The sequence below is a fragment of the Gamsiella multidivaricata genome (genome assembly GCF_025024155.1).
Source record: "Gamsiella multidivaricata strain RSA 2152 chromosome Unknown BC939scaffold_40, whole genome shotgun sequence".
NCBI classification, from domain to species: domain Eukaryota; kingdom Fungi; phylum Mortierellomycota; class Mortierellomycetes; order Mortierellales; family Mortierellaceae; genus Gamsiella; species Gamsiella multidivaricata.
Genome location: NW_026251748.1, coordinates 71,995 through 98,230, shown reverse-complemented (window position 1 = coordinate 98,230; position 26,236 = coordinate 71,995). Strand labels below are relative to the sequence as shown.

At 49.2% G+C, this 26,236-nt stretch overlaps 11 protein-coding genes across 11 annotated transcripts; 8 read left to right on the top strand and 3 right to left on the bottom strand.

Annotated features, from left to right (window-relative positions):
• Positions 1-20: 20 nt before the first annotated feature.
• Positions 21-2,419, top strand: BC939DRAFT_424714 (S-adenosyl-L-methionine-dependent methyltransferase; the record flags this gene model as incomplete). The annotated part of the gene is made up of 5 exons (XM_051553145.1): positions 21-749; positions 859-1,108; positions 1,253-1,370; positions 1,625-1,677; positions 1,795-2,419. Exons 1-5 carry the CDS (start codon positions 128-130, stop codon positions 2,417-2,419), a joined length of 1,668 nt encoding a protein of 555 aa, XP_051411316.1. The 5' UTR covers positions 21-127.
• Positions 2,420-2,856: 437 nt separating this feature from the next.
• BC939DRAFT_454172 (putative RPA12-13.7 kd subunit of DNA-directed RNA polymerase I) lies at positions 2,857-3,739 on the bottom strand. Its single transcript, XM_051556030.1, has 5 exons — positions 3,677-3,739; positions 3,493-3,598; positions 3,286-3,398; positions 3,062-3,171; positions 2,857-2,936 (listed from the first exon to the last, which is right to left on the bottom strand). Exons 1-5 carry the CDS (start codon positions 3,710-3,712, stop codon positions 2,912-2,914), a joined length of 390 nt encoding a protein of 129 aa, XP_051411315.1. The 5' UTR covers positions 3,713-3,739; the 3' UTR covers positions 2,857-2,911.
• Positions 3,740-3,867: 128 nt separating this feature from the next.
• On the top strand, positions 3,868-5,322 carry BC939DRAFT_454171 (Clp protease-domain-containing protein). The gene is made up of 6 exons (XM_051556029.1): positions 3,868-4,105; positions 4,246-4,317; positions 4,430-4,564; positions 4,674-4,679; positions 4,822-5,074; positions 5,189-5,322. Exons 1-6 carry the CDS (start codon positions 3,911-3,913, stop codon positions 5,290-5,292), a joined length of 765 nt encoding a protein of 254 aa, XP_051411314.1. The 5' UTR covers positions 3,868-3,910; the 3' UTR covers positions 5,293-5,322.
• A 514-nt stretch (positions 5,323-5,836) lies between these two features.
• On the top strand, positions 5,837-6,524 carry BC939DRAFT_398159 (uncharacterized protein; the record flags this gene model as incomplete). Its single annotated transcript, XM_051552404.1, has 2 exons — positions 5,837-5,975; positions 6,073-6,524. 2 exons carry the CDS (start codon positions 5,837-5,839, stop codon positions 6,522-6,524), a joined length of 591 nt encoding a protein of 196 aa, XP_051411313.1.
• Positions 6,525-6,672: 148 nt separating this feature from the next.
• Positions 6,673-7,843, top strand: BC939DRAFT_454166 (uncharacterized protein). Its single transcript, XM_051556028.1, has 2 exons — positions 6,673-6,796; positions 6,862-7,843. The coding sequence occupies exons 1-2, from the start codon at positions 6,720-6,722 to the stop codon at positions 7,706-7,708; spliced, it is 924 nt and encodes a 307-aa protein (XP_051411312.1). The 5' UTR covers positions 6,673-6,719; the 3' UTR covers positions 7,709-7,843.
• Positions 7,844-14,083: 6,240 nt separating this feature from the next.
• On the top strand, positions 14,084-15,070 carry BC939DRAFT_192320 (uncharacterized protein). Its single transcript, XM_051550533.1, has one exon. It carries the CDS (start codon positions 14,276-14,278, stop codon positions 14,942-14,944), a length of 669 nt encoding a protein of 222 aa, XP_051411311.1. The 5' UTR covers positions 14,084-14,275; the 3' UTR covers positions 14,945-15,070.
• On the top strand, positions 14,967-16,993 carry BC939DRAFT_192345 (uncharacterized protein). The gene is made up of 5 exons (XM_051550534.1): positions 14,967-15,086; positions 15,175-15,819; positions 15,912-15,978; positions 16,267-16,360; positions 16,466-16,993. The coding sequence occupies exons 2-5, from the start codon at positions 15,188-15,190 to the stop codon at positions 16,819-16,821; spliced, it is 1,149 nt and encodes a 382-aa protein (XP_051411310.1). The 5' UTR covers positions 14,967-15,086; positions 15,175-15,187; the 3' UTR covers positions 16,822-16,993.
• Positions 16,994-17,410: 417 nt separating this feature from the next.
• On the top strand, positions 17,411-18,865 carry BC939DRAFT_529627 (uncharacterized protein). Its single transcript, XM_051561524.1, has 5 exons — positions 17,411-17,649; positions 17,767-18,003; positions 18,125-18,386; positions 18,513-18,642; positions 18,742-18,865. The coding sequence occupies exons 1-5, from the start codon at positions 17,443-17,445 to the stop codon at positions 18,806-18,808; spliced, it is 903 nt and encodes a 300-aa protein (XP_051411309.1). The 5' UTR covers positions 17,411-17,442; the 3' UTR covers positions 18,809-18,865.
• On the bottom strand, positions 18,866-20,134 carry BC939DRAFT_454153 (uncharacterized protein). The gene has a single exon (XM_051556027.1). It carries the CDS (start codon positions 19,980-19,982, stop codon positions 18,939-18,941), a length of 1,044 nt encoding a protein of 347 aa, XP_051411308.1. The 5' UTR covers positions 19,983-20,134; the 3' UTR covers positions 18,866-18,938.
• On the top strand, positions 20,064-21,226 carry BC939DRAFT_503937 (AdoMet dependent proline di-methyltransferase-domain-containing protein; the record flags this gene model as incomplete). The annotated part of the gene is made up of 3 exons (XM_051560462.1): positions 20,064-20,084; positions 20,315-20,855; positions 20,976-21,226. The coding sequence occupies 3 exons, from the start codon at positions 20,064-20,066 to the stop codon at positions 21,224-21,226; spliced, it is 813 nt and encodes a 270-aa protein (XP_051411307.1).
• An 88-nt stretch (positions 21,227-21,314) lies between these two features.
• BC939DRAFT_503936 (uncharacterized protein) lies at positions 21,315-25,237 on the bottom strand (the record flags this gene model as incomplete). Its single annotated transcript, XM_051560461.1, has 2 exons — positions 21,315-24,391; positions 24,502-25,237. The coding sequence occupies 2 exons, from the start codon at positions 25,235-25,237 to the stop codon at positions 21,315-21,317; spliced, it is 3,813 nt and encodes a 1,270-aa protein (XP_051411306.1).
• Positions 25,238-26,236: the final 999 nt, after the last annotated feature.

Here is a 26,236-nt window from a genome sequence, read left to right as displayed (position 1 = left end):
CTCCCTTTCTTTACCTGCCAAAAAAAAAAAAAAAAAAAAAAAAAAGAGACCCGAGTCTGCCGTGCTCACATCCCTCCCATCCATCTGCAACTAAGCAGCCTACAAGTCCATCCTATATTTGGCAGCGATGGGAGCGCAGCCTTCAAAACGCACCAGAGTCTCTTCTCGGCCAACAGCACACAGGGAAGTAACTTCGCCCGACGGTGCAGGCACGCACCAGATCCACAAGGATCTCCATGACCTCTCGCTGTCGTCGCAGCCGGACGCATCATCCAATTCCGAGCGGAGCTCTGGTCAGTGGACAGAACAAAACGATTCCCAAATCACCGGCGAGACCCCAGCGGGGGCCACTTCAGAGTCGGTCGCCAGCTCCAAAAGCAATCTCTCTTCTTTCTTGAACTCAATAATCGGCAACAATTCTGATGGCAGCACTAAATCTGAGCGGAAGGACGATAAGGGCCAGAAACTAAGCGATCTTCAGGAGCAAAAACAGCAAAAGAAAATCAACAAACGGAACCAAAAGATGCAACAACAGGCAGCAAAGCAATCCCGAAAGCAGCAACAGTCGCCAGGACCGTACCAACATCAATCCGCTTCGTCAACATGGTCTACTCTCGCCACGACTTTGTCGTCTTCTTCAAAAGCCCTCTCGTCCAGGACACGAAGCGCCAGCGGAGTGCTTTCAGCCATGAGCGTCCCCTCACCCACCCCAGGCAATGCAGTGTCCTCTACATCTCCAGGTCCACAAGGTCTGTTCTCTTTAATGTGGATATGTCCTCTGAAACCTCTGAATCTCTGAACCTCTGATATTCCACAGAAAAGCACGACTAACCTTCCCAATTGAATTTCGGCCACTAGGAGGTGGAGACACAGACCAATCCAGGCGGCTTGCTTGGTCCACAGCGGCCAATGCGTCGCAGCAGGAAACGAAGCCCTCAAAACTAAGCTTCATCCGTGGCAAACCTGGCTTCGCGTGGTTGGAGAAGCGGCTGCCTCCAGCATCGTCTGGCCTGGACGAAGCGTCGTTGAGCAATATCTACTGGAGCTACCAACAGGGTCAGCTCTTAGATGAGATGGAGACCGAGGCGGCTAAGGGCTACATGGACAGGTATGCTCTTTAGTCTCGGCTAACCATGCTTGCGCATGCATCTCCTCCATCCTTGGGCTCACGTAGTCCAGTTTGGTTCAGACACACTTGGCTCACTCTTTTTTGTTTTTCTTGCTAATGCACCATCCATTCACGGCTACATAGGGTAACCGACCAGCATTACTTGATGAAAGATGTCATGGGCGGCAACTATCATGCGCCGATTGATCTAACTTTTAAGCGCGTTCTGGAGAACGGATGCGGTGCCGGAGATTGGACCATTGTAAGTGCCCTTGCTCATGGCAGTGTTGATAAATTCGTGGATTGTGCAACATCCCTTGATTCTTTGGACCTGTTCCCTGAGATTGGTAACACATAGTGGCAACCGCGGAATCAGAAGGAATACACAAGGGGCTCAGATAGCAGCGGCCCTGGAATGTTATTTCTGTAGATCATACCATGCGATCCCCAACAGCAATGGTTGTTACCTAAGCAGACATTTGCATTGAGACGTCTCTATCTTTTTGGACGATATAGGACATGGCGAGCGAGATGCCTGAGACCGACTTTGTGGGCTGTCCGCAGATCATGTTCACCGTATCGAACGCCGAGCGGGACAATCTCGCTCCACGCCCGCGTGGCCTCCTAGGGGCCGATCAGTCGCAGCAGGGCTCGACCCAAGGGTCAAGTCCATCCAAGGGTGCAAGTGCCACTGTCCGGCCCACCCTCCGACCACGCAACTGCTACTTCCATTCCGAGGTACCTCTCAATTGTCTACCTTTTCCCGACGAACACTTTGATCTTGTGTATCAGCGTCGGCAAAACGTAGTTCTCCTGGCGACAGAGTGGCAGCGAGCCGTTTCGGAACTCTTTCGGGTCCTCAAGCCGGGTGGATGGGTGCAGATTTTAGAGCCCGACCTGTCTCTCCGCGGTGGTGGGGACCTTTGCCGGATGGCTGGCGAATACTGCGTCAGAATGTTCGAGCTTACAGGACGCAATCCGAACGTGATCCATGAGCTGCAGTCACTGCTGGAGAGCGCTGGATTTGCCAATGTAACGGTCAAGATATGGTCGATTCCGCTTGGCTGGGGAGGTGTGATTGGACAGGCCATGCTGGTTAACCAACGTCAGTTTGTGAACGAGATGGAGCCGATCTATGTGCGTCAGGGCCATGGCACCTCAGAGGAGTATCGTGGTTTGACCAAAGGAATCTTTGACGAGGCCGTGGAGAGGAAAGCCTATATCAACTATCATGTGGCTGTAGCGCAAAAGCCAATGTCGATTCCGGAAACGGGTGCCACAGAATCGCCCAATATCCACTGCTCGACGTAGACGGACGTCTGTGGGACCAACGCGAGATGAAGGGTTACGGCAGACCCCTTCATCGCACTAGTCTTGGTCCAAGCAGTGGTAATTGGAACCCTCAGCGTCTTCCATGCAAACAACCATCCTATGTCGTCCTTTAGCCGTACCAGTATATATTTGTCCATATTCGCTTCGAAATCCCAACTTCTAGAGGCATCCTGTGTTCACCGTTTAGAAGACCTTTGTACAAGAATAATAGAATACAACTAATAGTCCATCATCCCCCGAAAAGATGTAGCTGTCTCCGGCGCCTTGCAGGACGTGTGCTACCTATTCCAGCTCCTGTTCCAGTCTCAAGCGCGGCACCTATGATCCATATCCGAGGCTCCTGCACAACGTCAACTTGCTGATCCAGCCTTGGCGTATATATGCGTTCCTCTGGGATGTAATAATAAATGACAAAATGCAGCTTTTTTAATGGTGTAGTTGCGCAATCGTGTTTGACAAAGTTGAAGGTTTCTAGCTGTTGAGCTTTGTCTTGTACCTATATAGCCGCAAATGAAGAAAAAGGTCGATAGTGTTAAATGTGGCGTCCATTTGCAATGTTGTGTGCGGAAACTTCAATTGAGAAGAACAGCTCCCAAGCGATTATACAATGGTGATACTTACGCGCACTTCGGACATGTGTAAAACACAGTTTGACCTTCATCTGCAGAGCGCAGCTGCATGGTGTGATACTCCATCTCAGGGTTGCCACACTTTGGACAAGGCTCCTTGACCTAAGAGTTCAGAACAGTACAGAGAAAAAAATACGATGGAACCAGAGCATGAGTCTATCACATCCTCGGCGTCCATTTTTCCACGTCGGAAGTACTTCAGAAACCAGACAATACTAATGCTGCTGCGGCGTCCTTGATGTCGCTCTGAACATCATCCCGCTTATTCCTGAGTGTAGAAGGGAAGGCTCCGGGTTTACTAGTTGTCACAACCTCAAAGTTCTCAAAATCTAGACGGATCGAAACAAGCGACATGTTAGATCCGAGGTTTGCGATACTAGTCCATTGAACAGGAGGCGAGGGTCAAATTAATCCTTAGCTTACCGATACTCTGGTGGGTGTAGCTGCAGAGGTTGCACACAATAAGATCGTCCTCACCTGGGATATCGAGCAGATTGCCGCACTCTGGGCAAAAAATGAGTGAGCCAACCTATGAACAGCCCAAGTGTCGAGCGTTAGAAGGGATGAAGGAATACCGAGCAGAGTGCAGAGAGAGGCAAAGACATACAGTGTCAGGCTTCAAGGAGGGTGTGGACTTGGACATGGTAGTGTGGTGTGTTGGGAGGAGAAGTGCACAACGAACAACAGAAAAAAAAAAAAAAAAAGAGTGAGAGAGCCATTGTTGTTGATCGAGCTATGACAGTCACGAATAGTAGGGAGAGGAAAGATGCTCGAGTACGCGGCCTTGCACGAGAGGCATGCTCTCAGGAGCAGGTGTCAGTTCTCTTCATCCCCATCCACCATGAATACCTTGTCAAAGACCTTTGCAAACTCAATGTTCCAGGCGGCCAAGCGCCCTGCCATCACTATTGCTCGGCAGATGAGCGTACTGAGGTTTGGCGCTCAGCATCAGGCCAGTACCCACCCGAATATCTTCTCAGACTGGTCGCAGGAACCTCAAGCACAGACACTGGTTCCCTTTGTTGTTGAGCAGTCTGTAAGCACTTCGACCGCAGGGCAGGATACGCGGAATCGATGAGCTGGACTACGAGGAATCGAGAGAGCAAATCTTTGACGACATCTATCGTTTGTTCATCTCTCTCCTTCTTTTCGCTTTCATGACGGTGACCGTGATAGGCTCGCGGCGAACGATCATACGATATCTTTTCGCGTTTACTTAAAGAACGGATCATCTGCCTCAATGGAACTGTAAGATCCAGCTGAGGTTATCCTGGACATGTTTAATTTTGAGAGTTGTGCAAATTGGACTCCGCGTGCATACCCTTCCTGACTTTACTCTTGCTTTGTTGGACGTCTCTAGGTGCATGATCATTCCGCGGCACTAATCGTGGCGCAACTTTTGTTCTTGGAGTCCGAGAATCCAGAAAAGCCTATCAGCCTCTACATCAATAGTCCAGGAGGGAGTGTCACTGCAGGGATGGCGATCTACGATACTGTATGTGCAGCTTAACTGCCATGTCAACAAGGAATACCCCTGTACTGTCACTTGAATTGGGATTTAATAGAACTAACATGTGGTTGTTCTCGCTTGTTCTTTAATACAGATGCAGGTAAATGATTCTCTTGGAGCGGTTTTGCGGACAAAAACTACCGCGCAAAATCGGCCACGGCGTCGCGGTTTGATTACACCTTGTTATTTCTCCATAAAAACATTGATATCGTCTGCCGCCTGTGTTTGGAATTGCCGTATAGTATATCAAGTCCCCTGTTTCTACGCTCTGCAATGGTCAGGCTTGCTCTATGGGATCACTGCTTTTGGCTGCTGGTGAGCCCGGAAAAAGATATGCGTTGCCCAACGCAAGTATTATGATGCACCAGCCCAGTGGAGGAGCAAGCGGACAGGCCAGTGACATTGCCATCCATGCCCGGGAGATCTTGCGGGTCCGCGAGAGGCTGAATAGAATTTACCAGAAGCACTGCAACGTCAAAGACCTGGAAGCCATTGGTATGTCCTGTACTACCTCTATCCTTTCGTTCTCTTTCCTATGTTTTCTTTCTATTTTGCGTTCACGTTATATCCATGTTCTCATTACTTTCTGGCATGATTTGATAACAATAGAGAGGGCCGTTGAGAGGGACCACTTCATGGACGCCGAGGAGGCGCTCAAGTTTGGACTGATTGACAAGATCCTGGAAAAACGACCGGAATCAGTCAGCGTTTGACATGCCAATAAATTATCCGCTTTCACCAGAATGAAACCCGAAATGCCGTGTTTTTCTGCCCTTGAAGAGACCGCCATGAACTGTGCATATCCAAAGAGTTGGCACTTGGACTGGACATGGCTTCTCTCTGCAAGGAGCTGGTTTTTTTCAAAACATCATGTCCATTTACCCCGCTACATGGAGCACGCAAGATCAAACTCTAAACTGTATCGACGCACAAATGATGCTCTCAATGGGCGCTGTCTTTTTTTGACATCCTGCCCCGAGTCAAGAACTTTATACCGATGCGGTACTCACCGCTCGCTCGAAAGATGACAAACCTGTCAAAATTTTCTATGACAACTCTTTGACAGGAGGGTCCCCGGACAATTGTATAAAAAACTGCCGGGTCCCTTGCCTGCCCCTCCTCTTCCTTAAAGCCCCTCACTCTCAACGTCCTCGACCCCTCTTCTTCTTTCTTCTCCATCCTCCTTTACTTCCTCCTCCCCTTCTACTTTCCTACAAGCAACTTGACTACAAGATGAAGGTCCTCTCGCTCGCCGCAATGCTCCTCTGTAGCTCTGCTGCCATGGCCCATTACATTCTCGACTACCCTCAGTCCCGTGGGTTCGACGACGACAAGGAACCCACCGCACCTTGCGGAGGATTCGACACTGTCGGAAACCGCACACAGTTCCCCCTGTGTAAGTACTGCTGTACATCCTTGTCCTATCCTTCCAAATGTGAACCATTCCCAGCGTGCTAATCTACCTGCTCTGTGCTTCCCCCATACTTCAATAGCCAACGGATTTCTTGAGATTGAGAGCTTCCACGTAAAGGCCGATATCAAGATTAATGTTGCCTATGGAAACGCTCCCTCCGCTGCCGACTTTACGACCGCTGCTGCCACTCCTGCCAGCTCGATCTCCATCAACCACCCTGGCCTCGCCTGCCTACCCCTGGACCTCTCCTCTTTCAATGGTGCCGCCAACAATACCAATGCTACCATCCAGGTCGTCTACAATGGCGGCGATAGCCCTCTCTATCAGTGTGCAGATGTCGTCCTGGTCACCTCCGCCCCTGCTTTCAACCAGTCCATGTGTGTGAACAACAGCAACTCGTCCCCTAGCCCTTCGACAAGCGGCTCCGGTACTTCTCCTACCAATACCTCCGAGGCTGGAGCTGCTCTCTCAGCGAAGGGCATATTCACGGCTGCTGTGGCCGTGCTGTTGACCGCTGCTTTGGCTCTCTAGATGCGCGAGATTGTAGCAAAGAAAGCACGCGCCCATAAACATATATATATGTATCATATTTACACATAGTTCATCGTAATAAATCGTCGCAGACGCAGACGCAGAAAACATACAGTCTATCACATATTTTTGGATGCTTTGTAGACGTGTTCAATTGTAGTCAGCGCGGCTATTGTGCTATCATGGAGTCCAGAGATGACGGACGACCAGTCCATTCTCGGATCATTGTTGTTGGCGAGAATGATTGGCTTGTCTTCAATCTCGCTGACAAAGTCTCTTTTTTTGCTGACGCCGTTGTCGGCGCTATAATATTGACGCCCGCGCGTTCGTGCTCAAGCGATTTTGAGATAAAAGGTCAGTCCATTCCCCACGCAATGGTCCTCTGTGCTATTCTCAACCTCAAGCCTTTTATTGCAATGCCATCCATCTCTGGCCAAGTCGTTTCCTCGTCTAGACAAGCTGCAGGTCTTCCTGTTCCCATCGAAATTGGACCCAACAGCCGTCTAATTATCCAGTTGCTCGACGTCTCTTTGATGGATGCCCCTTCTGTGACCCTCAGTGAGGAGACCATCTCTACTGGTCCCTCCGGACACTTGCGCTTCCCGATCCCATACAGCTTGAGCTACGACCCCAGCCAGATTCAGCCGTACCAGAGCATCTCTATCTCTGCCAGTGTCGTCGATACATCTGTAGACGACGAGACCCTTACCTGGATCTCGACCATCAGGCACTCGGTCCTCACTCAGAACAATCCTTCGAACAATATCGATATCGAGATCGAGTTTATTGCAGATCGCGCTCCTGCACCATGGAGCACGCTCTCAGGCACGATTGTCGCGTCGGAAAAAGCGGAAGCACTGGGCTCTGATGGGATCGGCATTGGTCCTAATAGCAAGATCCTGGTTCAGCTCCGAGACGTTTCGCTGATGGACGCGCCCTCAGTCTTGATAAGCGAGCAGGTCATCACAACCGAACGAGAGGAAACCAAGGCCTTCCCGATCAAGTTCTCTCTCCAGTTTGACTCCAAGGCCATCAACGAGCGCAACATGTACTTTGTTAGTGTTCGAATTCAAGACTTGCAGTCGGACGACTTGAAGTGGATTTCGATGTCTTCGCATGCAGTCTTGACGGGAGGAGAACCGAGTGATGATGTTGTGGTTGATCTGGACCTCATTCGGTCGTAAACCGCTTTTGAAGCAGCGACACACTGACCATGATATAATAAAAGAAAATGCACAAAATGACGTGCTGCAATTCTGTAGACCGCTCTGCGTTGGATAGCGTCGACATAGGATCGGGGACCTACATCAAGACAAAGTTATCAGAAGGAAAAAGTTCCCAGACGTACAGGCCAATCGACGCAACGTTCTCACGCCATTACAGCCTACCACGTTATTGTTGCTGCTGTTGTGATCGCTTGCTGTTCCATGGACCTACACTAGGCAGGGCTCCTTTACGGGATAGAACTGTCCGTCTTTAGGGTTTCCTCTCCCTTCCAGTTTCTATGGCTTGGCACCCACATGTTTGTGCAACCCTGAGCAATCATTCGCCATATCTCACAGGTATGGGGTGTTATCAAAATCGCTTGCTTGGAGACTTTATGCTCGCAAACCAATACGGTCCACATGTAGCACACATGTGTCCAGTATCCGAGACAGGAACCGTGCTCTTTCGAGCAGTTCTCGATTAGACAAATCTGTCCCCTGGAATGATCCAAGCAATCAGCGTCATCTCAGTGCATTACAGACTGCATGGCTGCGTTCTTAGCGGCCCTTCTGTCTATTACTTTTTTTTTTGTTGTTTTTCAGGCATACAGACCTTCCATGGACTCCTTCCTCGTTCGGTTGTCTGCACAACCCCTTGCGAACCCCAGGTGCTGTGTGAACATTTGCCAACGGTAACTGAACTAAAAAAAAAAAGTTCCGCAATCGTATTGTGAAGGGATCCTTGGTGAAGGAGCCAATGGGATATGTGTGTACGTGTAACCAAAAGTAAGGTTAGTCCAACGGTGTGGGGCAAAACAAACAGATGATGATGCACCTGTTTCTAATTTACGCGGGGGAGAGAGGGAAACTCGGACTGTACCAGGATGTAAGTATAAGTGTCCGGTCTATATACGGTGGTCAGAGCAGAGATGTCAGGAAACATCGTTCTTTAATCCAAGTGCAGCACAAAGTGCGATCTAAACCGCTCCGTCGCATTGGCTTCGAATATGATTGCTGCGTCCGTCCGATACGTCGAAGATTTTAAACTTCAGCAGTAGTGGGCTTGATCGGCCTTTTCTTTGGATCGGCGCGGACGAACAATTGCGAGTAAGACCTTCAAACACCTTAGCGCCCTATGTACATTAGTATCTCAACCACTCACAGGGAAGTTGGCACTAGCATTAAGATGGGCACCGTGCCCTTTCCGGAAGCAATCCCAATTCTTTCCAGTGGTGGTCGGTGCCAAAAAAAAAAAAAAAAAAAAAAAAAAGACAGATGATGTCTCCGCTAAATCAAACGGCCAAATGAAAAAAGAAGCGTCCAGTTTAGTTGCTGAAGAACAATATGGCGAGGGTCCAAGGCACTACTTCCGCAAAGGAGCGAGAAGGATAGTAATCGGGAGGGAGATAGTTCCGGTCGTAGGTGTATGCATGCGGATGAAAATAAAGATGGATCGAGAACAACAGCAACACGAACCAAAACAGGCAAGCAAAAAACAGAGGGCCTGCAGTCTTCATGCACACATGCAATATACGTTGCATCAATGGAGACGTCTTTGTTTGTTTGTTGAATGACTTGGTCTGATCCTCTGGGCGAGGAAGGCCCAAGATCCCATGCCCATTAGATGAGCTAGCCGCCTAGTCATGAACAACGCTGCTGCCAAAATATTCCGCTTATGAACCATGACATCCTTCGATTTCTTCGCCAATTGTGCTTTTGGCCATGACTTTTCTAACCAAAAGCGACGACACGACTACGTGATCTACCCTCTTTTATGAGTCCGCTCCTTTCTTTTCTTGTTGACATCGAATCGCCGTGAGGGGTGAGGATGTACCTCTTATTTGTTTGCATGAAGAAAGGAGGTCGCAAGGGACAAAATACTGAGCGGTCCTACATGCACACAAGCACACGTACAAAGAATTCCACATGGCCCCATTGATGTACACGTTTCCCTGAAGCTCCTTGATCTCTGAACCACCCGCCTCGTGCGCATAGTGTCCGCTAAGTACTGCTCCTTGGCACTTCGGTTGATGTCAAGCAGGTGCTTTATAAGCTTGACAGATCAGAAGGATGTAATATTCATGATAATGCGTTCATGCCCCGTTCTCAACATCCACTCCTAATGCTAAATTTACTTACAACGGGGACTGGATCCTAGAAAGTATCCCTAAATTCCGCCCGATGCACGATGGTGCTTACCGCTGCATGGGAAGCAGAGCATACGGTTTGCCCCTGCGCTTCCTTTTATAATTAGAAAGAGCTATCTGTTGCCCGCCAGCTCACCCCGCCCTTGGTGTATTAAACAACTTCATTTGCTGATGATGAAACATGTACCAAACAACCACGTTTCTGTACAAAAAAAAAAAAAACGTGGATCTTAGCTTAGATCTAAGAAGATCAGCAACTTGACCAGCCGGCTCACGTTTTGCTGCACTGATGTATATCATTAGGAGAATGACGCTGTGCGTAGGATAGGCTACTTGATATGGAACTGATGCTTCCTGAGAGATACTTACGTGATTGTCCATGGTACTATCAGATTCAGAGATCGTGCATGTATTGGCCGGTCCTGAACTCCTTCTTGTCCAGTCATCACACAAGACCTCTGCTCGTGTGGCCATTAGTGACCCGATCTCGTGTTTTGTCTAGGTGTTCGTTTGCACACGGAGCATAAGGGATTGGATACACTGAATGAGAAGATGAGCAAGATGTTGGCGATCGTAGAGCGAGATTTGTTGATTTGAGCTCAGTATTCGAATGAAAAATTGCCCTCTTGTCCATGTTGCGACTACGAAGCGACTCACTGGCCAGTGTTTATTTTACGTTTGACCGCACTTGAAAACCAGACAATAAATACATGCGTTCCGCGATAAATGGCCCAGCTTAAAGTGTGCTATGCATTTGGAAGGATCCCGGTGAGAACATCACCATCAGATGCCTGATCGCCGCCTTGGAGTCATTTCTGCCACTCGCTTGCACTCCCGGTGAAAAGCCGCAGGAACAGCAAATGAACACACGCACACAAAAAAACGAGTGCCCAGCTGCAAATTCATATCGATCTTTGCTCCTAAGGCACACAGGAGTACAAAAGAAGAAGAGAGACTCGGTTTATATGAGGAGGGTTGCTAAACCGCGGTGTGGGGACAAAGTAAAGAGCACTTCGCATTTATTCAGAGCTATGTTTATCGATCTTTAAGGAACTTGCAAGGCTAGTGCCGAACGAAGCAGGAGCCCAGAGTAATAACAATACAAGAGCAATCCACCTTGTGCGACAATGGTCAAAGAGCATGCCAATGTACGTGAAAGCAAGAGGAAGATATAGCGCGCTGCCGCCTACTTGAATAGATGTGTCAAACAGGGGAGTAACATCATTTTGACATCCACTCTTGATGCTGTGTATCACTGAATGCGAGCCGAGAACGCGGCTAAAATGATTGCATCGAAGCGTAAATGCTAGTCCAACACATAGTCAGTGCATCGGACTCGCAAATGGGGGTCTTGAATTTGGTCTGATACCCTTCTGTTGCATGGAGAGTGCGACAAGATCCTTCTTTTGGAATCGCGAACTTGTGTGTCATGGGTACATAAAGCAGCCAGGAACCGTATTATCGCAATAGGAGCGAGGTCTTTGGAGACAACTCTACGGGATCCATCTTCAACTTGTGTGTGAATTTTTTTTTGTCCCTCTCCCCCTGGGTTCGGGCTCTCGCCTTTATAGCCGCCCAGGTGTAACCGAACGGATATCCATATACACCTCACAAACAAGTGTTCATCTTCTTTTCATTAAGTTGCACGGTTATGTTCTTATGCTTTGACGAAGGCACCCATTACGACCTGCAATGCCTGTGGTCAGCGCCGAGCCCTTTATTTATGCTGGAGAAGATGGCGCCTATCAGTAGCCTTTTAAAACTCGACGATAAGTTACACTCATGTATTAACAGACAAGCACTCTTGTGTCGCCTAATTTAATAGGATGCGGGACAAGCAATGTTCTTAGAAACAAGTGGGCCTGTCTGGTTCATTTCCAGGCTATGGGCGTAGACCAGACGATGGGATGACTGTCCTGCATAATCACCTGCCGCCAAAGCAAAGCGATGGAGCGCTATGGGTTATGAAATGCACTTGTGGTCAATCACGCTCTGTGCAACACTGCTTTTTGTCCGCCCTCGAGATGTGGCCACGATTGATCTCCACCTTCAATGTTCACTTTCTTGTGCCTGCTAAGGCTGACGCCTGACTATGTGGTTGCATTCGACAAAACAGTATTTTATCCGCCGCAACTAATTACGGCCTCAAGGTCCTTTTCTTACCCGAGTTGCGCTTCATGCTAATATGGTCGGCTCCCTCCTCCCTCCGCATTTGGAAAGCCATAAAGTTGAATAGTTCTTGCAAACCAGAGACATGGATTCAGATCAAGTTTATTTTCCGAAGCAACTTCAGAAGAAAGGGAAAAACGAAATATCGAATGGTTCATGGGGAAAAGTCCGAATAAGACGAGACGCTGCACAGTATAGCGTTGGAGACTCGTAGCTCACTGCTCTAATCTGTGCGCTGTGGAATTTATCTCTATTACTGAAATGAACAAACATAGAAAACAGAAGCGCGAGCTGGGAGGCATCCGTGCATCCATGCTCCCTCTCTTGCAATTCGTATTGCTAATCTTTTGCTGCCTCTTGCTCGTATCCTTTGCTCTCATCGGCGGCATGGATAGAATAAGCATCCATTATTTACACAAACTTACCATGCGCATGTGTCTGTATGCAAATGCGGGGACCCCGATTTTTCATGGTACAGTACATGTTTCTGTTTGTTCAGTCCATATACCAACAACCAAGCCGAAGAGACGGGAGCCATAAACACAAACGCATTCGCGACCCCACATCCATGTATACGTGCCGTAGTGCAAGACCTGCAGCACGGTACGAAAGAGATTCAAGTCTACAGTGGATCGATGATACAGTGGTGCATCCTGCTCCTCGGTTGTCGCCCAGGAGGTTTCCCAGGAATGCGAACCGACTTACATCGCAGAGATTTGTCACAGTAGTATGTGTGATTTGGACAGGATTCGTGAACCATTTCCTTTCATTGTATCTCGCCTATCAAACCGGGATCTTGTCTTCTGACCACCCACGAGCTGCAGCCCCTATGAACTACTAACTGATCGATGCCAACCAATGACGCATAGCCCAGTTGAACTTGCCTTGTCCCTTATATCGTCCGTCTGCGACAGCTCGTGAAAAATAGCCGAGAGCTGAGGAGCGAACGCCAAGATGAATAGTCCGAGAGGTGACCAGGAGGAGGGGCGCTGCTATCTAAGCAATTATTCAACGCTCGAGGGTGAGAGACCGATGTCGCTGCTTACTCTTTCCGCCGATTCATCAGCTACCCTCGCTATTGTACTGTAGTCCTTTCAAGTAGTCGGCAGTGTAGCAGGGAGGCTACAGAGGAAAATGACATCGCCTTGCTGGTCCATTGGTGGGAGAATGGCAAAGACGAGGGCGGGATGTTGTTTGCCCACCCACATCGCCTTTTTTCCCTCCTTTGACCACAAACAAGTTTTCGTCTGGTTGAGTTCTACGTACACGATCAGCTATGGATTGATTCAATGGGGGGGTATTTTAAATGAGTATAGGACAAAGTAGATGTCCATGGTCCAGCCAATCACACGCTTACAGCTGCCATAGGAGCAGTTCAGTCGAGTATTCAATAATCATCCTATTCCATAAACAATCTTATCTCTTGAGTTCACAGCAGACAACAAAAATAGGACTTTCTCAACGGTCCATGTTGACAGAGTACTGAAAGCCCAACTCAGTTGTGCGCTATTATTTATAAAAAAAAAGCCTTTTTCTTTAGCCCTCGATTGCCTAGCCTTGGTGGCACAAGGGCCAGCCACTGTGTTCTCCCTCAGTCGTTTTTGCTCAAGGTTGCTGCGTTCTGGTTGGCAAGAGCAAGGAAAACTAATAAGTTGCGTCGAATGAAAAAAAAGAGTGCTAATTGAATAGGGTAAGGCAGTTCTTTAATACGGGGGATTAAACAACCCTGTCTCGTCTCGTCTTACCCTTGGGTTGTACAGCTATCCCAGCCCTCCCTCCCCTCTTTCAAGGTGCAGTGTCCCATCCCATTCATTCATTCCTTCGTCCATTATCCATGGTAGTATAGAAATAGAAAAAACAGCGTTGCCCTGTTCTCCTGCCCTTGTAGTCGACCGTCAATCGTTGGACGATTACACACTTCTTTTCTCTCGCTCCCTCTTTGCTTTTCCTTTCTTCCTTCTCTTCTCTCTCTATCCTTTTCTCTCCCTCTCGTCAACCCCCTCCTCCCTTTGCTTGACACCCCCTCTCTCGCACGCTCTCACACCCTCATCAAAATACCTACCCCCTCCTCAGCCCTTCCTTCCTCTCCCCCTCTCTCATATCCCCGCGCGCGCTCACAACTCTCTTTTCTTATTTTATTTTTCATTTCCCTCAGCTTACTCTTCTTGCTCCAAGACTAGAGACACTCATCACACTACACGCGCACATATACAATACATACCATCGCATCATGATGTCCAAAACCCATATCGCATACCATAACCATCACTTTGCTGCAGCCGCAGCGACGATAGTCTCCCCACTTCCCTCCCCAGCCATGTCCCTGAACGACAGCATCAACCCCTGGGCCAATATCGTCACACCTGTCCCCTCATCACCGGCCCTTGCAGCCCCAACAGGGGTCCTCGCCAAGGACCTCTCCCCGCCCTCTGTAGTATACTCGAACACCGCCCAGCCCACCATCTCCTTTGATGGCAGCTGTCAACCCAAGAATGTCATCAACGATGTCTTCCTATCCTCGACCATGCTCTACGACGACGTGGAGCTGTACCTGAACGAGTCGTCGTCAAGCAGTTTTGATAGCGACTCGGACTCTGGGTTCAGCACACCCTCTCAGCAGGAGGAACAGCAGAGCTGCTTCTCGACCCCTATGACGCCCATGTCTCCTTTCATGGAGAACGACGCTGAGGATGAGCTCTATACTGTCGAGGAGGGCAGCGAGCAGCCCCTCCCCGAGCAGCAAGAGCCCTCGGAAGAAACCACGCCTGCTTGTGATGGTAATTTTCATATTTTTGAACTCGTCCCCCCCACATTCAGTTTACGATTCTTGGTGATTCTGTCTTTATATCGTGTACGCCATCCCCTCAATTCATCCTTCTGCCGCCTGCTTCGTTTCTGAAATGGCACTGCTCCTTATGCATCCGTGCTCCCCTCCCCTCGCTCGACTCCCGTTTATATCCCCTTTCTCGTTTGCCGCACGCATCGTCCCCCTAGTTCTCCTAGTAATATCCTGCCTATTCCTGATCCAAATTGTTCTACATGTATGGCCTTTTGCATCATAGACGCTGCCAACATCATCGTGGATATGAAGAGGCCTATGTTCATCCCGGTCTCTATTTGCGATGCCAGAGATTTTGCTGCCATGGCCAGTCTACCAACGCCTCCAGTGTGCAACGCCCGCAAGCACTCTTATGATTTCCTCAGCAACTCTGACGCGTTCTTGCTGGGAGGCATTTGCACGACTAAGCGGAGGAGAATGCTCTCCGATGAATTGATGTCGGAGACTCCTGCCTCGCCCCCAGCATCCAATGCTGGCGATGATGACGTCGCAGAGTTGAGCGACGCTGAATCGACCGCTGGTTATTTCATGACCCAAAGGCGGTCTCTCTTCCAGATGCGTCACGTCCGCCATTTGACACCCACTTCTCCTTCCTTGCCGGAGATCGTCTGCTTTGCTCCCCCTACACACGAAGAATATGACTATCACCCAGAGCTAGACCACTCTGATGATGATGAGGAAGAGGACGAGGAGGAGCGCAAGGCTGGTGTCGCTGAGAACGTGGTTGCTGAGGCTGTGCCTTCAGACCTGTTTGTGGTAGAGGCCGATCAGGAGATGGGTCACAGCGCTTACCTCTCTGAGGACAACTATTCTTCCTCAGATGATGAGGCCGATTTCGGTTACCATTCTGGGAACCAGATGCAGATCGACGCTATGAGTTCGAGCGATGATAGCGACTCCGATATCTCTGATGTCGAGGACTATCAGCCTGTCAGGTACATCTTAGGCCAGTTGACACAATGTAATTTATCCCTTTATCTTTGAAACTAACGTTTCGCTTTTCACATGCACGGTTCCAAACATGTAGACGTCGCGGCACCTGGCACGGTCCTAGTCTGGAGGAGATTGAGCGGGCATCTGTCAAGAAGGTTAGAGCTAAGGCGGCTGATGCCAAGGAGCCCCTGAAGGCGCAGATGACCCATCTCGAGAAGAAGCAGTCAGCAACCGTCCCCTCTACATCTGCTTCTTTCTGCAACGCGGCTACTCCTGCCACCAAGGCATCTTGCGAACCTAAACAGTCTAAGACGCCCACACTTTTCCAGATCTTGACCAAGGCCAACATTGACTGGTGCCGGTACTGTGGAACAACCGAGGGTGTTAACTGGCGCCCCGGTCCATGGGGAAAGCGTACTCTCTGCAACAAGCACGGCTGTGACTTCAAGGGCTATGGCTTCGCTTGCAAGTTGCCTCGTCTCGACTTGACCAGCTACGCACACGAGACAGTCGATCAGCGTATCCGCCCAGTTCTTCAGCACTGTAAGTACTTCTAGGTCCTATCTGCCGCTGTATTGTCCTATTTATTGGTTCAATTGCGCTTTTCTTATCGAATTGTTGTCATATATATTTTTTATATTATTATAGTCTGCCATGGTTGCCAATCTCAAGAATCAACCGCGGGTAACATTATGGTCCGCTGCGAGGGATGCCCCAAGGCCTTCCATCAAAAGTGCCACGGTGAAACCGTCATTTCTGATGACATTGCCTTGTCGGACAAGCCTTGGTTCTGCGACGAGGCCTGCAAGGAGAACGTCAAGAAGCGTCGCGTGTGTGTTGAGCTTCCCAAGAAACGCCTGCCTCTGATGTCAACTCCAAAACCTGTTATAACGACGGCCTCGCCTGCTCCCCTGGCCGCAGCCGGTTCTGCGGTCGAGACAGGCCGTTCCCGTGGAATGAGGACATCGATCCCTGGCGAGACGTCCCCTGCACGATCCAAGTAAAAGAGTGCTTTGTGCTCTTTTGCTGGAGTATTCCTTTGTGTTATCGCAATCCCTCCTTTTCTCTACACTGACCGTTGCTCCTTGAACAAACCATTAATACCGACCTGCCCATTGATTTTTATTTTATCAACTTGCTTTCCTTTCATTTTGATTTCTCGTTCTTGCTTTTTTGTCTTGTCTTTCATTCCGTTCTTCTTTTACATAGTCTTACATCTTTAATTGGAGTCGCTCTTCTGTACATTTAGCTTAGATTACTTTTCCTTGTTTCTTTTATACCATCGATGTGTAAGTACCCATTTCTCGTTTCTTGGTTTTGTTCCGCTCCGTTTTTGTTTTTGATTATTTATCCTACTACGTTAGAACGCACCATCGTTTTCTTGTCTCGCCTACAAAAGTACATTGCCAAATAGTAAGATAAAAAAAACATAATATAATCTACAATACAGTCAACTTCCACAATGTCTCATGAGCATTTGTATGTTGCTTTGCTATGTGTGTGGGTCTGAGACTAAAAATCAGACGCGTTCCTGAAAACAAGGTTCGCCACCAAATCAAGTTGTGACAGGCCCGCTTCTTCTTGATCGTCTCTTTCTTCCCATCCCAAGTTCTTTTTGCTCTTCCATGTCAAAATACTGGCCTCTCTTTGAGCTGCATCAGCTTGTGCAGTTGACGCATTCCACCACCGGAAAGACCATCTTTTATTCCCAAGTTCATTTAGCCTCTGACGACCATGTCGACGAAGATGAGGCCGGAGGCTGGGTTCTAAGCGCATTTACAGGCAAGACCTATTTCGAGCGCGAATACAGACGTGACGATCTCAACGATCTCGTAAGACATTCCTATCCCAATTGTCTCTTAAAAAATTTCGCAGAGAAGACGAAACGAAGGCGACTGGTTGTTCATACGACGCTAATATAGGTCTGAGTATGTTTATACGGGCATTAGCTGACCACGACAGGAGATAAGGACTGGTCATTCTTTGCAAGACGGTTCAAGAAGGCAATCCTTGAGGGATATTTCCATATTGTGGACACGAACCCCAGAGAATGCAAGCTCATTGTTGATAACGATGTACACTCACGGACGGGCAGCAGCCAGAGTGCGCTCGAAACGATAGAAATCGAAATGTTTCCTGTCAATCATGCGACCCGTGGCGAAAAGCTCAGCGAGTTCATGTTTGAGGCAAGCGGCATTTTTTACTGTTTTATTTTTATTCTTGTTGTCCCTATTCATTCTCTTCCTCCAAGGACTGGAGGAGGACGTGCGAGTTTTAACACATGAAGACCTCCGGTATGAATTATAGTGCACAAAATATATTCAGGCTCGCGGATGCAGTCTTATGGACTCGAAAGATTTAGGAACCAAGCTAGCTCCCCATCTAATTGGCAGCGTAGGATCAACAACTACTACGAACGCCGAGACTGCAGGGGATAGGAATGGTGCAGGAAGAGGGGACAGGAACTATGATGATCTGAAGTTGGAGCGCGATAATCTCAAGACTGAAAATGCAGAGCTGAAACAGGAAATCGAAAGGCTGCATGCCAACGCTCTCAAAGCGAACAATAGTAAGGCTCTAGGACACGAAAGCGATTAATGATACTAGTGGGAGTGCATGAATTATAGTACTAGTTTTGTCCGCAGCATCATTAACATGAATTGCACTCCCCTGGTCCCTCCTCTTTCTTACCTAGTGTCTCAAGGCGGTCTGGGAGCAGCGAGCGGTCGACCCAAGTCAAAGAACGCACAGATGGCCATGATGGTGAAGGAACAGCTCCTCAAAAAACGTAAGGGCGTCAGCGCTCTGAACCCGCGTATGAAAAGGTGGGTGGCTGCTCTGTTTTGCTATCCTTCTGGTGTGTATGCCATTACTTGCTTCATTTCTGTTGCTCATTTATATATCTATTTGTAATTCGTATCTAGGGGCGTCGTGGCAAAGGGAACAGAATTCGGGAGTGACGACGACGACGACGATGAGGATGATGAATAAGGCAGCGTTCGCCACTGTGTTGTACCATCGCTAGTCAGCATTAGTTGTATAAGATTTTTTTTTTTTTAATGCAAATCGCGATCTGTCTATGTATAATTTTCGTATCGCTCCCTTGGTCCCGGTCACAATGTTAATATCCACCCAAACCCTTCTCGACCGCCTTCAGAAACTTCTTCTTATCCTCCAATCCTATGCTCTGGTTCTGGCCAATCAGCTGGCTAACGTTACTCAGCAACACCTGACCGTTCTCGCCACCCTTGCTCGATCTCAGTAATGAAAAGGGAGCACTTGGTCTGGTATAATCGCCTCCCAAACGCTCCAAACGCTTCCACGACTTCTCTGCTTGCTGGTCGCCTGTACCGCTGACCTCGTCTGATCCTGTCTCATACTTGATGTTAGCGACATGACCCAGTTTTCCGTTGTTGAACCGGTTAATGGCGTTGCGAGGGTTGATGATCTCTTGATAGTTCTGTGTCATGCGGAGCAAGAACGGCTGGTTCTCGACCGAGACGTCCGATTTCTTACGATGATCCTTGTCCTTATCGTCTTGGATCGCCGCCAAGTCCTGGATCAGACCCTGTTCCACTTCGGGATCAAGATCGCCGTCGGCACGGACACCTGTAACATGCGCCGAAAAGACTGTGCCTGGAAGAATTGGGTTGTAGTCGGTGCTGTTTATGGCAGCAGTTCCGAGGGGTGCAATCATCCCGCGACCGGCAGCAACGTTGGCGTAAAGAGGACGAGACGAAGTGACGGATGTGACTTCCCAATCGATTTTGTCAGCAAACTGCAGCTCCTTGGTAGTGTTATAGGCAATTGTGGGTTGAGGCTGGAAGCGAGAGCCGGAAGCCCTGTTGCCGCTGGTGTTGTTTGAAGACTCCTCGCCTGAAGACCTGGGTGAACGTCTAAAGTTGGAACGACGATCAGGGGCCCCTGCAGTTGGGCCCGGTCCATCTCGGAAATTGCCACGGCCCCTCTGCTGACGCTCTGCGATCTCAAGGAGATAGCGTGCCGTGCGATAAGGTGCCCTCTTGTTGGAAGCCGTGTCTTGGTTGTTTTCGCCGTGTTTCTCCTGTTCCTGGCGCAAGGTCGAAACGGAAAACGCGCGGGCTTGCTGCTGTTGCTGGTGGCGCTCAATGGCAGGGAGCGCCGACGAGAATGTCTTTTTGAGCATAGCGACAAGTCGGTTTAGTTGGAGGTGCGGGGAGGACGATGAAGTTCTGCTTCAAGGATGATCTTTATGTTTTCAAACTCAATGGCAATTCCCGTGATTGAAGTAAACAGTGCCAATTGTCTAGTCACTTTTCTGCTCCCAAAGACCTCTTCACTTGCAACATACCGACAGAAAGCATAATGGAGGCACGTAGCAGCACTGAACTGGGGTTGCGAATGAGAGAGCATGGATGAAAAACTGGATCGCTTGTATGATTATACTCAAGCATGCAAGTGTCAAGAGAGGGTCCTAACCTGGGTCATACTCTGTCTCCTCGCCCTACAACAACATAGCCCACAGAGTCCCCAACATGGTACACAGACGCTGAAAAGTATTGGGACACAGTCCCTGCGACCATCAATGGCATGCTGGGCGGCCTGGGCCAGCTCGCGCGCCCCGACGCTGTCTCATCTCTCCGATTTCTCTCGGAATTTGTGACTCCACCAACATCCTCTACAGCCTCCTCGATTATCAATCCTTCTAATACCAAATCGGAGTCAGGATCAGGGTCAGGATCAGCAGCTGTGTCTACAAAACGTCAGAAACTCCCGTTGCCGGGATCAGGACCCTCTCGTGTGCTTGATTGCGGAGCGGGTATTGGTCGTGTAACGAAGCAGGTGCTGATCAAGGCCTTTGACCATGTTGATCTGGTTGAGAACAGTGCCTTATTTGTAAAGCAAGCAAAGGAGGAGTACCTGAAGAGCGAGATCGAGTCTGGAAAAGTCGGTGAAGTCCGCTGCTCGGGTCTGCAGAATGTGATGTTTGAGGGCACGGACTGGGAGAGGCGGTTTGATGTTATTTGGTGTCAGTGGGTATTAGGGCATTTGACTGATGGTACGAAGATAGGACATGGACAAGGACAGACGCGATTGCTTAAAGCGTTGTTTCATTTGTCACGGATGAATAGTTGCTAACATTCATCTCTTGGTTCTCGCTTTTTTTCTCATTTTGTAGATGACCTTGTCGCGTTTTTCAACAGATGCAAAAAGGGCCTGAAACAAGGTGGAATGATTTTCATCAAGGAGAACAACGCAAAGGTCGGGATCGTGATCGACGAGGAAGATAGCAGCATGACGCGATCGGACCAAGTCTGGAAGGAGATATTTGCAAAATCGGGACTCCGGCTGCTGAGGGACGATGTGCAAAAAGGTTTTCCCTCAGGGCTATTTGCCGTCAAAATGTACGCTCTAGAACCCATGCCATGACAGCAGACGACCATATCATAATTGCGTTGGATATATAGTTTTATGCACATTTCGTGAGATCGGAGATATATCACTCGAGGTACCGTCTTCAGCCATGACTATCCGCCATAAACGATCCCTCCACGTACTCCGCATCTTCGTCCTCTCCTTCTTTGCCTGCCAGAGTTACATGTACAGAGAAACTGCTTCCTTCTGGCGCATCTTGTTGGTGCTGAGCCTGGTGATTGTTTGTGGTATCGGGTCCATAGCTTGCGTTCACACCGCATTTGCCTCCTGAGCCTGTTGTCGCACCTGGCGTGCCGTCGCCATCTGAGTCGCGACTATCATCTTGCGACCCAGTGTTACCGGTGTGTGTTGCAGAGTCTTCACAGTCGATTTTGCTGGTCGTGCCGATGCTAGAGAGGTCATCGACTTGGATCACAACCGTAATTGGCACTCGGATCACGAAGTCCTTCAACTTCTGAACGGTAATGGCAGACGATTGATGGTGCTGATGGGATTGAGCGTCTTCAGATAGTACCGAGGCATGGCCGTGGTGTATAAACCCCTGTTGTGGTTTTGATTGTCCTCCACCGCCAAGGTTTTTGCCAGTCATCATATTAACCATCGTGTTCAAGCCCGAGGACGATACCTTCTTCTTGATCGCGCCAATGGCTCCGGCTAAATGACCTGCTGCTGAACCTGCAGATTCGCCGCCATGAGAAGCTGGGATATCGCTACTGCAACTGTCCACCGTGCCCTGAGAAGCACCAGACCCACGCCGTCGTCCGAAGTCGTATGCCACACTGAGCAGAGGCTGAGGCGGATAGGCCAGCAACCCGTCACTGCTAACACTGTTACTCCGACTGGTTCGGTGGCTATGATGGCCCGCTCCACGCTTGTGATGGCCTTGGTAGTTACGAGGACTGGCTCCTTTTTCGTCGTCTAAGTCTGTGTCCATATTCAATATCCCTGCAGTTGAGTTTATGAACGCCAGGGAGGATTGAACGTTGGGCATGCCTTCGCTTACAGATACCGTAGAAGCCGCCGAAACAGAGATGCCGCTATTGATTGAGTCTATTGTTCCATTTCGAGACACGCCTCTGTCAGTCCTGGCCGCAGGCGTCTTGATTACACTTGGTGTGGATCGATATGCAGAGAGCTCCTGTACATTCTTGAGCTGCTGCAGTTGCTGCTCCTCGTAAGCTTCCAAATCCAGTTCTTCGTCCTGATCCAGCTCTCCTTCAAACTCAAGCATATCGATAGAGAGTCGGAAGCTCAAATAGTGCTTGACCTCAATCCTTGATCGGGTTGAGATAGCGTTTGGAACTTGCCCGTAATGATCGTAGTGATGGTAGTGGCGATGGTGATATGCAGACATCGGCCGAAGATCGTCTGTGTTATCTGCAGCCGCGTCATCCGTGGGGTTCGAAAGTCCTGAACTAGATATCGGTGCATTAGCAGCAGCACTATCGGCGGCAGTACCCGCCATAGCCATTTGATATGAAGATTGTGAAGTTGGATAATTCGCTCCGACGCCAGAATTTGAGAGGCCTCTTGATGTAACCTGCTGAATAGGGTCATAGTATTTGGTGGGTAATGGCGAAGGCGTATCCGATGAGGGCCAGGTAAATGTTTGGCGCAACTGGGGTGAATCCAGCGGCACGGGTATAAGCAGCATAAAGGATCTCGAAGCCTGGGATATATTAGGGTGGGGTACGGTCGAGGTCATGGATGATTGAGCAATCGTCTGAATAGCCGGCGATGTGTACAGAGATGTATTGGATCCTTGGCGGCTGGATGCATAAGGGACCATTGATGTCCGTAGAGGTGAGGAGGACAGCGGCGACGACTGGAGAGATAAACTGCTACTCATCTTCAGGATCGATGACGGTGGCATGTCTACGTTCGAGTTTTTTCGCTCACGAGCCGGTTGATCTGCGGGGGCCCTACCGGCAACGTTGGCATCCCAAGAAACGGAGGCCGTTTGTTGTGATGGTCCACATTGCGTTTGATAAGGATAAGATGACAGTTGCGTTGATGGTCGCGACCGTTCCCGCTCCTGCTCCTTTTCTGAATATGTGAACGCTGGTCCCAGCGCATGCTTGATCGTTCTGGAGGCGCCTTCGGACGTATCTGATGGAATGCGACAACTTTCCTTTTGCCAAAATTCGCACTTGACCTTTCGAACTCGGATTTCTCTCCTCCATGTCGTCCGCTTCGATCCATTTACGCCTTGAGGATGACCAAAGGCAGCTGCTTCCTTGGATTTCGTATTATCGTCGGCGCTAGCTTTGTACTGAAAAGCGAGGCTGGGGCTCGACGTACTGGTACTCAGCATTCTATTTCGCACTCCTGCCGTTTCTGCAGTGAGAAAGCTGTTGATGTTATCGCTCGATGAGGCAAATGGCGAAACAGAGCTTGATACACCAGAATTTTGATATCGTTTCTTCAACAGATCGCTCTTGTCAATCTCCTTTTGCGTTACTTTCCGAATCGTGAGTGCGACCTGAAAGCTGTCCAGATATCTCGAATCAACATTCCATCCATCGTCGCTGTGGTGATGGCGGTAATATTGGTACTGGTGATGGTGTTGTTGTTGTTGTTGTTGTTGTTGTTGTTGTTGATGATTGACTTGTTGGGCGCTATTTTTGTTAAGGACAAGGCCTCCCTTTTTCGAGTCCGGCATCAGTCTTGATGTTCGTGCATATCCTCGAATGGGAATGAGTGATGGGACTTGGATCTGGACTTGGATCCGAGCTCCCGGTATAAGAGCCTTCAATCGACGGGTTCCTGGCAGAGTAGGGAGCGCCATGGAGGGAGGGGGTAAGAAAAATGCTCCGTGGGAGGGTGTGTTCGGCGGTGGCTTGATAAAGTATAGCTTGAGGATCTTTCGGATCAGAAACGGAAGGGGTTCAGCAGCGTGACCAACATCTGGTTCTGCTGCGCCCAAAAGGGGTAAGCCCTGCCCTCTTGCGAACGCAGACCGGAGCTCAGCCTTACTGTTGTCGCCGTGCCCGCTGTCCTGCAGAAGGCTGTTATCTCTCATGCGTAGACTGCGTTTGACATATTCTTCGTGTTGGTTCCCCAGCTTGAAATCTCCTGCGTGCTGCACTTTTTTGCTCTTGGTGCCGACGCGTAGTTTTCCAAGCGCTTGCGCTAACGACTTTGCCTTCTTGGAAGATCCTGACAGACGTCGCATGAAAATAAGATGGATACTGTACCTGGTAAGTGTTTGTTCCACTTGTCTTTGCACTGCTTCTGCTTCTAGACGATTCGGGCATTTCATCCCATACCTTCGAGTCCTTTTAGTAAGGCCGATCCATTGTGCCGATTCGATCCACTACCGATCATCGAGTCGAATGTTGTTTCTAGGGTCTGCGGAGAAGATTTTGCAGCCTCAACATTGCCGTCTTTATCGACGTCGTCCCATCGGAACAAGCACTTAGCCTCCAGTTCATACCAGACATTGCCCATCGAACCTTCAAAGCTTTCTGGTCGCACCTCGTTCTCGGTAACAGGTACAAGCCATTCCCATCGCCATTCATCCGCTGCAATTTCGATCCTGTTCTTGCCTTTGGAGGGCTCCTTGACGACGGCGACATAAGGTTCGCTTCCTTCCTCTACCTGCCGGTCCTGATAAGGCAGTACCATCTTTTTGTCCCACACCGTCTGTGACCAGTCCCGCTTTTCAATCTTGAAGGTGACCAAATCCTGGCGGGTCCATGCGATGGATTCCTTGAGTCGAAGGTGAAGCGCCAGTGATACGAAATGAAACTGTTTACCAGCAAGTTTGGGGATGTGAAGAAAAAGTCGACCCGAGACAGAGGGCCGATGAGTTGAGATTTCTGTGTGGTGCGGCTGAAAGGACAGCATGGGTGTATTCCGAGCCGAAGGTTTTTGTGAACCAGCATTGTGGGGTGCCAAAGGGACTGGATCATGATGTCGAGGATGAGCAGTGGCCTTCCTTTCCTCGTCGAGCGTTGTTGAGCGGGAGTTGTCCTTGTCTCGGTAGAGGGGTTCCATGCTCATCGTAAATAGATCTCCTGGTTGCTCTCGTGAGATGTGATTATTCGCCCCCGAGCGTCTATATTGTGATTGATGAAAAGAAGCAGATCGTTAGGACCATATTGTCTGCGACAGTGCGCAAGGGGCTCTTTCGCTTTTATTGCTAGTGCGAAGCTTTGTTCCTTGCTGACCTGAGCATCAGACATGTTCAATTGCGTATTTATTGACGCCGTCCATTACTCTTGATGCTCTTGAAGACGAGGTTCCCCTCTCTCCCATCCTTCCTTTTTTTTTTTTTTTTTTTATAAAAAACGGTCCAGATTTTAATGTCCATGCGCTTTGTCATGCAGTGACATCCTCTGCACGTCAATAAGAGAGGAAGCTGGGAGTCCATGGTGTGCGATAGTAGTTACGCTTCCGCTTCATCAGATCCTTGTGTGCATTAACGCTAATTAAATTAGCAGTTGCAGGCGGTCGGAGTGCAGGTAGAAATCGATACTTTTTTTTTTTAAGTCCCTGCAGAGGGCGGGATGTGATGTGATAGATGTCGTTTGGTTTTAGTGCGAGTGATCGAGTACGGGTTTAGTGACCGGCGACTGAATCAAGTACGATGAGCTGATGGTGTAGCAAGGGGATGGCGGGATGATGATGTCGCTCCTAACCAATAACGATGACTTGAAAGTATGCTGTGAATCAGCCATGAGAGGGGGTCAATTGGCTGTACCTGGAAATGGAAGAGGGGTAGGCGATAACGTGGATTGCGGATAGCAGTTATTCCTGGGTGCTTTCTCGTGATGCCGAGGAGGATGGACAAAGACAAGAAGTAGTGTTTGTTATGGGAGAGGTGTGGTGAAGGGCCAAGGGTGAAGAGGCAGAGAGATGAAAGGAGGGTCGTCAATTAGGCGAAGGTGCAATTGAGTATACAGTGTACCTGAAATGAAATCTGAGAGCGTATTCATCATTCCACACAGATTTATGTTCCGTTCAAGAACTATAAGTTCATACACCTTGGTGCTACTGACC